This window comes from Stegastes partitus, unplaced genomic scaffold (genome assembly GCF_000690725.1).
Source record: "Stegastes partitus isolate 25-593 unplaced genomic scaffold, Stegastes_partitus-1.0.2 Scaffold401, whole genome shotgun sequence".
In the NCBI taxonomy this organism is placed as follows: domain Eukaryota; kingdom Metazoa; phylum Chordata; class Actinopteri; family Pomacentridae; genus Stegastes; species Stegastes partitus.
In genome coordinates, this window is record NW_007578132.1 from 339,289 (window position 1) to 349,036 (window position 9,748).

At 46.4% G+C, this 9,748-nt stretch overlaps 1 protein-coding gene across 1 annotated transcript in view; it reads left to right on the forward strand.

Moving 5' to 3' along the window:
* Nucleotides 1-3,215: 3,215 nt before the first annotated feature.
* LOC103359867 (dystrophin) overlaps nt 3,216-9,748 on the forward strand; it is a gene marked incomplete at its 3' end in the record, with an annotated part of 141,803 nt that continues 135,270 nt past the window's right edge. The window contains exon 1 of the mRNA XM_008285418.1: nt 3,216-3,456. Coding sequence (XP_008283640.1) covers nt 3,375-3,456 — 82 coding nt within the window. The remainder of the gene's footprint in view (nt 3,457-9,748) is intronic.

Consider the following 9,748-nt stretch of genomic DNA (forward strand, 5'->3'; position numbering starts at 1 on the left):
AGTGGGTTGACTGGGTGGCGCTATGTCCATGTCCATGTGTGAGAATTCATTTAGTTGGTGTGTGAGGTGTGTTTGGGGCGTGTAGACATGGCTGATAGGTTCTGGTAGCCCAGGTTCTGCTGTTTAATGTGATGTGCAGCATCACTATAGTCTGTCATGATGAGTGCTTTGTTTACACCAGTTCTTTGTGTGACGTTAACGAGATGTTAAAGAGCTCTTTGAATGATCACAGCAGCAGATGATGTCTTTAAGGTTAGAGGCTTCAAAACAGCGAGAATTCAGATCTGTCCAAAACTTTTGGCATATTTCACACTCAAGGTACAAAAGATATCAATGTCTATACATCTGCCAATATGAAAATCAGTACATTTCAGGAAAATGTTGAGAAGTACTACTGCAGCCTTGTCTGGGCTGAGCCAGAAGCCCGGCTCTTCTCCAGTTTGGGTTTTCAGTGAAACAACTGGCTCTTACTACAGTTTTACTCTTTCTTAGAAAGTTTGGGAAGAATGTTTATTTTCATTCCTAATATCTGGGATTCAGTTCCACCAGCATCAATAAAGCTGGTCTTACGTTACTCTCAGCACACGTTTTGGTGTTTTTAGCGTCGCTTCGTGATGTCATGACGTGGCGACTCCGCCCACCACACACCTGTACGTCACTGCAGCAGGTGACCAGTTCATCGACAGGAAGTCAGCAGAAACAACTCCTGAACATCCTGAGTCAAGTTCAAGGTGAGGAGCACAGATGCCAGATAATAGGACAGGTTACCATTAAAACTTCAGCACGCCAGTGTTCAGCTGAAGCTCTCCTGTTTCGGTACGCTGCATGTTTATTCACTGTTCTCGCTTACAAATAAGTTCCCGATAAGATCTACTCAGTCATGCTTTAATAAGGCTTGACTATCTCGCTTTCGCTTGAAGCTGGGACCACAGTCTCACTGCCTGTTATTGTCCTCAGTGTTGTGAATTAACTGATATTCTTCTAATAATAAATCAGAAGTCCAGAGTCCAGACACATACTACTATTCATTCATCAGCTGAATGAACACACTAGAATTTCTATTTATTGCCAGCTTTCAACTTGTTGGCTCTCCAGACTGCCTTTCAGCAAACACTCCTCCTGCCAATTAGAAGTCGTTTTGCCAATTAGCGCCATAAGGAACGGCTCTGCGGAGTCACAGCAGACAGATGACCAAAATAACACTTTCTCTTTCCAGCAGAAGCGGAAAAAAAGAAAAAAGGATGAACATAATTTTAACATTTCGCCCCATGGAGATCTGTTTTCTTCTTTTTTTTTTTTTTGGCAGAGAAGGCAACAGCCTGTGAGTGACACAAAGACGCCCAAGATCTGTGTTTGAAGTAAAGTGGTTTCTGATTTCTGCTGTTACAGGCGAACGTCACTGCAGGGAACCAACCAGACACATCCTCCCATACAGAGCAGCAGTTCCCTGAAGCAGGAGTCTGTAATACGAGTCACAGCAGCACAGTTGTACCTTCTTCAATTAAATTACCACCAACAAGTAAAAACGTCTTTTCCTGCCCACATTGTTTATGGGGAAGAAAAAGAAAGTGCAGATGTTCTTGTAACGCACAGTGATAAGAACAGGAAGAGATCATCTGGTGCACGAATGGAAAGTCAGGACTTAGCAGTGAAAGTGTTTTTCTACCAAATCATCTCCAGGAGAGCCAGTGATGGAGCAGCACGCCTCGTCAGCCTGGATGACTTCCTGTTATCACAGTGAGCACACCTCATGTCTCCACACATGCATACAGCCAAGGGTTCTCTGAATGATCTCACAATAACATATAAATCACTACCTCACGTGATCCATTGAGTTTTTAAAATGAGAAGCAGCTCCTTCATTTACTCAGCCTGACGGGAACATCTTCAGAAGACATCTTTTCTGGACTCAACAGCCTGGTTTACGGCAGAGACTCATCCTGTACGCCCTAACCTGTTGCTATGCTGCCCTCTGCTGGCCATGTCGTGACACTGACATGTCCCAAACCCCCGGTACGTGGCCTGTTCACACGGCAGAGTTCACAACCATTCCTCCCACTTTAAACAGGGTCAGGCTTAGGAAGAGCACACTTTACATTTTCCAGCAGGATCACAAATAGTTTAACACACTGCTGCCCATAAAGTTGGAATAAAATATTTTTTACCTCTTCTCATGGAATGATTGTGAGAGTGTGATTTATTCTTGATAAAGTGTGTATCTTCTCAAAACTTTATTGATATCATGATATACATACAACACATGTCACAGTCAATGTAAACCACATTTAACTTTTGCAGACTGTGTGTTCAGGCTTAAGCTAAACTGGGGGGACTGACCATCAGGATTAAGGGTTTGTTTCAGTTTTCAACCTTGGCCATAGAACAGGAAACACATCTGAGGGGATTTAATGCATCAGAATGTCCATTATCACTCTTTAAATGTCTCTCAGTCACTAATACTGAGTCTGGCCCCCCTTCGTGGATCAATGGGTTCAGACATGGTGGCGTTCTGTCCACCAGCTGCTTGGTGGAGTCAGTGGGCAGGACGTCCCACTCTTCAGCCACATCCTGAAGTCAGAGCTGGTCTTGAGCAAAGCTCAGGTGGACCTGTGCCTTTTAAACGTTGACTCTGACATAATCAGGTGGAGCAGCTGAACTAGTTCCCACAGACAGACTCTCTGTCCCATCAGCAGCTCCCAGACATCAGGAGATGTGATTCAGTTTCTTTAAATTCCTAAATTCCTTCCTTTCTTTTTCTGTGTCAGAACCCGTCCATCCAGCTGCCGTGGTGCTGAAACTCTGTGACCTGGATCTATGAGCATCACAGTCAGCAGTAACCTACTAAACCCATTTATCAGACTGAGGCTATGTGTGGAACCTTCACGGCTACAGAACCGTTGTGTTTACACTGGTTACGGCATGTCACGTGACAGTTACCCACCCACAGGTCAAGGTTTGGCTCACCTTGATATTTTGCAGCGACATCATCGTCCCAGTGCGGAAATAAACGTCCACTGATGCGTCCGGCTGGTGTCGGGTTTTACGCATGGCGTCCGCCAAACGGGCCGGAGGCCCACGATGGGCCACCTCTTAACAACCTGCTATTTAAAGGTGGGAATGCTGAGACACCCCGCCCCCTCCCTGCACACCTGCTCCTGTCCGTCTGGCGCCTTGTCACCGCCCGGCCGGTCCTGCTCTTCCTCCGTTGTGTCCGTCTCCACTGCGGTCCAGCTCCAGTGCCACACCGTGCGCTCTGCCTCTGACGGGCTGCTCTGAGATTAAATACCCCAAACCTTGTCCTGGTGGATTTAACCCGCGTGTTCGGCCAGCCCACCCTCGACAGTGAACTTTTTTCACCTGGTGCCCTGGTACCGATGGCGGAGGGTGTGCGCCCCGAGGACTACTGCGACGAGCCAGTGGAGGACGAATTTGGAGAGATCATCAAGTGTCGATCTGGTAGGAGCTGTGTGTGTGTGTGTGTGTGTGTGTGTGTGTCGCTGTTATTAATTGGAGTCAGCTGGAAACGCCTGAGTGTGGAGTACCAGAGACCCCAGTGCCCACCAGGACTCCCACATCCTGCCCAGGATGTTTACTGACAGCAGCAGGTCAACGTGACAGCTCCTCAGAATTCATCTCAAACATTTTATGTGTCACACAAGCAAGATGTTGTTCCAATAATTAGTTAAGACGGTTTTCTTATTTGTGCTCACCACCTCCTGAAGGCTCCGTCCCTCTGGTACCTGGTCTGGATGTGGTGGAAGTTAGTGGTCTGTACTTGACTGATGAAACAGGAAGTGATTACAGCTGCTTAAAGGAGGTGACTGAACCCAGTGGACCCAGACAAGTCTGTGTGACTCCACATTGTTTGATCCTTATGAGATGTGTTTTTGTTGTGTTTGGGTGTGTTGTGTTTTCCAAAGGCACATGAGCATCTGCTAAACAGGGTTCATGTGAGTCTGTCGACTTCCTCATACGATGGTGGCGGCTGTGCAGGCCTGGGCCAGTGTGCAGGCCTGGTGGTCGTGAATGCACAAACTATGGAGACACTGAAGCGTTGTGCCTGTATGGAAGGTGGCCCTCCATGGGCTCCAAGCAGACTGAAAGTCGTATAATAAGAACACTGACTCATCCGTGGTGTTACATGTCCACATGCCGGTGTGATCCTGTCTGCCTGCTAAACCACCAAATCCAGACTGTGTTGTTTACACACAGAGACACAGAAGCTGTTCAGGGCTCTGGTGCTGAAACGATCCATTTGATTGGTTGTTTGAAAACTGGTTCATCAGTGAAGTCATTTTATGGTTAAACAAAACAAAACAACTGCTTACACGGTAAAGTGATATGATTGTAAAATAGAAACTGATTAAAGCATTGCACTTGATGACTTTATAAGTTTTGCAGGAAGCCGACACCACAGCTGGAATGATGCTTTCACACTCGTTTTCTCTCACCTGGACGTTCACAGGCAGAGGTTACACCTGAAAGAACAAGAATCAAATGATGAACACAAGAATGAGACTGAAGGTGGAATGACTGAATTCAACCCTCACATCACGAGTTAAACAGCTTCATTTAGTTAGATATTAGATTTTTGTGGGTAGCATAAAGAGACCACATTGATTTTGTTACACATGAAGACAGCTACGTTAAACTCTGAATCCTAAAGAAGAGCAGCGTAGCGGCTCAGTGACATCGATGAACCGGTTCGTTACACATCCACACAGGCTGATTTCTTTTGCAGCTTTCTGAACTGCGGTTGCTGCAGCAGCTGTGCAGCTTTTCGTCTGTATGTTTTAACTCCTTACATCTGGTTTAGGGCTGTAGTTTGTTCTTTTTGTGTTGGCTGTTGCTAGAACTGCTCGTTTCATGTGAATGTGCTCATAAATAGATCTGAAGCCCCTGGTTGATATCCAACTTTGTGTGATGCTCGGTAAGTTGTGGTAAAGCCTGATAATGAGAAGACACAGTGGGATGTTGAACGACTGGCCTCTGGCTCTACTTTAAAATGTGTTTCTCATTCACGGATTCACTCACATGCTTAAACATTCACGCACCAATAACGGCAGAGCTGTCATGCAAGGCGCTCGTCTGCCATCGGGAACAGCTTGGTCTTCATTGTCTTGCCCAGGTACACCTCGGCATGTGGAGGAGGAGGCAGGGGTCCGAACTCGCTCTGCCACCTCACACATGGCCCACCCATGATACAAAAATGATTTAAATGTTTGCTCGTTGTCTCCCCATCAGTCCACCACCCTGAGGTGAAATAGTTTAGCCCAGGCGCCACACTGCTGCTTTTAGCATCACTTCAGGCACTCGTTTATTTCCAGCTCAGCATGCTGTGTATCCACACCCAGAGCTAAAACAGTTCTGGGTGTTGTCCGTGTGAATCCCTCGCACCACCGCGCTGGAGGCTGCACAGGTTGTATTTCCTGTTGTAGCTCCTGTAAATACTGGATGACCTGGAATGGTCGGCTGAGTGGTGAGACAGGCCAGCTGACAGGTGATGGTGCGGTCAAGGTTGATGTGGAGCAGGTAATCTCCCTCCACCGCCTCCTCAGGTGCTGACTTTTCTCTTGTCTGTCTGCCTCTCAGCTGTCTCTCTGTGTAAATAACTTTGTCCTGAGGTCATGTGCCTTCTTAAGTAAAGCTTCAATAAATAAATAAAGCTCCACTCTCTCTCTCCCCCCCATGGTACAGCTGGTGGGTCATCTCATGCTAGAAATAGCGCTCAGCTGGCCTGATGGACGGCTGCTGCAGTGTCAGATAGCCTAGTTTGGGAGGCTGCCATGCCCCCAGCCCACCCCACTCTCTCTGTTCTCCTTCTTCCTCTTTGCCCCTCTTTTTGTTTCTGGCTTTCCGTTCCCCTCTTTGCTTGCTTATGGTTTTGATGCACTCTGTTCATTTACAGCTCAGCCTTCCTGTTTACCTTCATTCACTCATTCTCTCTACTTCTTTGTAGAAACTTGAGCGTCCTCCTCTTTTCTTCTTTCCCCCCTTCTGTCTCTCCCTGTGTCATTTTTTACCACCCAAGTTGTGCTTCACTATATGGCTGGACTGTCTGTCAGTGGCTATATCTAGAAGTCTGTCTCTGTGCAGTAGTGCTCACTGCAAATACCTCCAGACCTCTGTACCTCCACATCTCCATACCTCCGTACTTCCATACATCTATACCTCCACACCAAACCCTGACATAGATTGGAATGTATTCAGAGCTCCTAAATTAAATCAGATGAATGAAAAGCTGAGAATGATTAGATTTCATTTTGTTTTACGGATCTGTAGCTCCTAATAAATTCCTTATTTCCTATCAAATCCCTTGAAAATCTGTAGTTAATTTGGCACTAATTATAGGTAAAATGGAGTGTTTAATTAACCTGTTCAGCCCTGAGCTATTTTTCAGGCCTCTGCTCGAAAATTACATAATAACCAGAGTTTATCTGCAACCACAAGGTCTGTTTGAATGATTCTTGTGTCATAATCAAAGGAACACTAGTAAGATGTGTTCAGGTGTGTAAATATCAGTTTATATGTTCCTGGTTCACAGTAAATGCAGACGGCACACAGCACAGAGGAAACATGTTCAGGATGATGATGATGTTTGTACTGATCCAGCTGCAGCTCTGAACCTCTCCCAGATCACAGACAACATGTGAACATTGTGACTCTGATCAAGTGAAGCAGAACATTGGAGAGTTTTTAGTCCAGACAGGTTTGGGTTTGTGCTGTTCTTTGGGTTGTTTCTCGCTGATGCTTTGATCTCAGAGAGCTTTGATGGACATGTCTGGACTCTGTGGACTGTCTGCTTTGGTCTGAGGCCTGTTGGAGCGTTTAGCATAAAGCAGCAAAGCGCTGGAGCCAGAAATGTGGCGAGTGGGTTGACTGGGTGGCGCTATGTCCATGTCCATGTGTGAGAATTCATGTAGTTGGTGTGTGAGGTGTGTTTGGGGCGTGTAGACATGGCTGATATGTTCTGGTATAAATCAACCAGAAACAGAACCGTCTACCTCGGACCAAAATGGTTAAATGGCTCTTCAACCAGCGAGACACTGAACTGACAGTGGAACAGCTCTACTTTGTTCCTGTCGCGTTGAATTAAGTTTAGCGACATGATAAAAAAATGAAACAATGCTGTCGAAGAGTTTTCAAGGCAGACTGGGGGATGTGGGAAAATAGGATTTGTTGTTGGCAGAACCTTTGATATCATAGGAACAGACCTGATAGGAATTAAACTTTAGAAGTTACAGCAAATGCTGAAAACTTGAGGGGAGACTGAACACAGAACAGTTACAGCTGAGGTAAATTTATATGAGATCCACTGATAAATAGTTTTATCAAGTAGGAACATTCTGTAAAATCTTTTGGGGAAAAGAAAGCGTGATGAAATCAGATGGCGGTACAGATAGTTACTGTACGAGTACATACATACATACAATGCAGTGGACTCAATCGGGAAGCCGCAGCATACGAACAGCCTGCAGGTTTTACCAAATCCCAGGATCAGGTGTAAAGATCAGCTGAACTTCAAAACGTTCTCCGCCTCACCAGAAACAAGGAGCATAACTCCCATTCTGCAGCACAAATACACACCATCACGCCTCTGTTCATTTCTTTGAAGGAGAGGAACGCTTCGAGCTGGCATGCTGCTGCTGCTCCAGGACAATGCGCCCGTCTGCACAGCTCAGGTGAGTCACAGCTCAGGTGAGTCACAGCTCAGGTGAGTCAGGTGGAGCAGCGCTTCATCATCACCCTGCCACCTGTGCTGTGTGGACGGGTACACTGTCCTCTAGCTCAAAGCTTTCTCCTTCTTTTTTCTTTGATTGCCTCCATCATTTGAGTTTTTGTGGACAATCATTTAAGGCTTTATGGTGCAGAGTTATGCCTTAAAATAGGGTCACACCTGTGTGCTTCCAGGTGAGACTGAGAACTTTATAAAGTACCCGAGTGTGACTAGACAATGTATGTGTGTATATGAGAAATGTAAAGGCTACATAGAAATAGAGTACCATCAGCTAAACCAGACTTAACGTGAAGGAAACCAGAAGTAAAACAACAAGTCGCCCGAGTGCAGACAAAGAGCTCAGGCAGGAATCAGAGTGAAAATGTTGACTTACACCGTGCAGAGACAGATGATGTGAACAGGGACGAACGGACTCAAACTGAACTGTAGAATTAGGAAGGGGAGGATAAAGTTAATCTTGAATACCAGATGTAACGAGATTCAAAACTACAACCTCAGTGGTGACTTATTGCACAAACAGACCACCAACCATACCAGCACAGCTCGACGAAGGGCTGAGCAGGAACAGGGACTGCTCTAATGCTGATGCTACAAGACTGACAGTGAGAACAGTGATAAACAGGAGCATAGACGTCAAAGACTGATTTTTACGTTGGACTAATCTCCTGGTGTATGTAGTGAACATATTGGCAGATGATCAACCACAACAGAATAAAAACACGTCCAGCTCAGGGCGATCGCTAATGCCGTGCTACAGAGGCACGCCAGTGGCAAAATTATAGCTCCCCCAGATGACCTTATTGGGTTTAATTAGCCCTCTGACAGCCTAATTACCATCCAGGGACCAGAGAGCTGGTTAAATTTAACATCTGCTGATCAGCCACAACATTAAAATGACCTGCCGAGTTTTGTGTAGCTACAGCTCTGATCCGCCGGGCGTGGACATGGGCAGTGGGTCTTGTAGGTTGTTGGCTGTGGCCTCTAGAGATCTGGCTCGTTGGAATCTGGGAAGTCCAGGCCCTGGGCTCTTCCACATGGCCCTTGAGTCATTCCTGAGCAGGTTTTGTGGTGTTTCAAGGCGCGCTGTCCTGCTGGTGGAGGCTGCTGGCATTGGGAGGGTGTCGTTGCCAGTGGGTTGATGGTCTGCAACAAGTGTGGTCGTCAGTGGCAGTGATGCCCGTCATTCAGGTGTTGAACACGCTCCAATAAGCAGCAGCAGAAGGAGCCAGCCAAGTTATGGAAGTTTTTAAAAAGAAAAAATGACGATGGAAGTGATGCCACCCCCTCCTCAAAGGCGGTTTGGTTTTGTGAACGGAGGTAGCGAGACGGAGCTGAGAGCCCAGTGTGGGTGAACGCTAGCCAACGAAGCACTGAAGCCTTCAAAGCTACGGCGGCATCTTGAAACCAAACATCCAAAGCTGGTTGGGAAGCCAGTGGATTGTTTCAGGAGAAAATGGGCCACAGCTATCATACCATTTATTTTACAAGGCTTTAGCTTGTTAAGCTGTAAGGGGACTTGATTTAGTTTTTGAATTCAAATCGAACCAAGACTCGGATCAGTTGAAATGAAAGTGTTCATATTTAAATGGGCCCCGGGCCACTGTGCACTGGGAAACCTGGGCCTAGGGGTCCAAAAGGTTGAGAAGCCCTGCCCTAGATGACATAAAACTGAGCACTTTGTCCCCCTTTGAAAGAAAGTCAGAGTGTAACATCCGAACTTTAACTGCAAACTCCAGGTCTGTGTCAGAGGCTCAGCGTGATCAAGTAATGACAGTTCTAAACAGAAGATGGCAGCAGAGGCAACCCCTGGCTCTCCATCTGTCCTCACACAGATCATGTGAGATACTGGCAACCAAGATGAATGTGTGGGAACAGATCTGCCCGTTCTGAGGAGATTCGGATCTGGCTTTGTATGAGAGGAAGGCAGGTTGGGCTGATCCAAACACAGAGGATACAGGGGAACACAAACACAGAATAACAAAGATGGTGGAGAGGGAGGCAGCTGTTGTT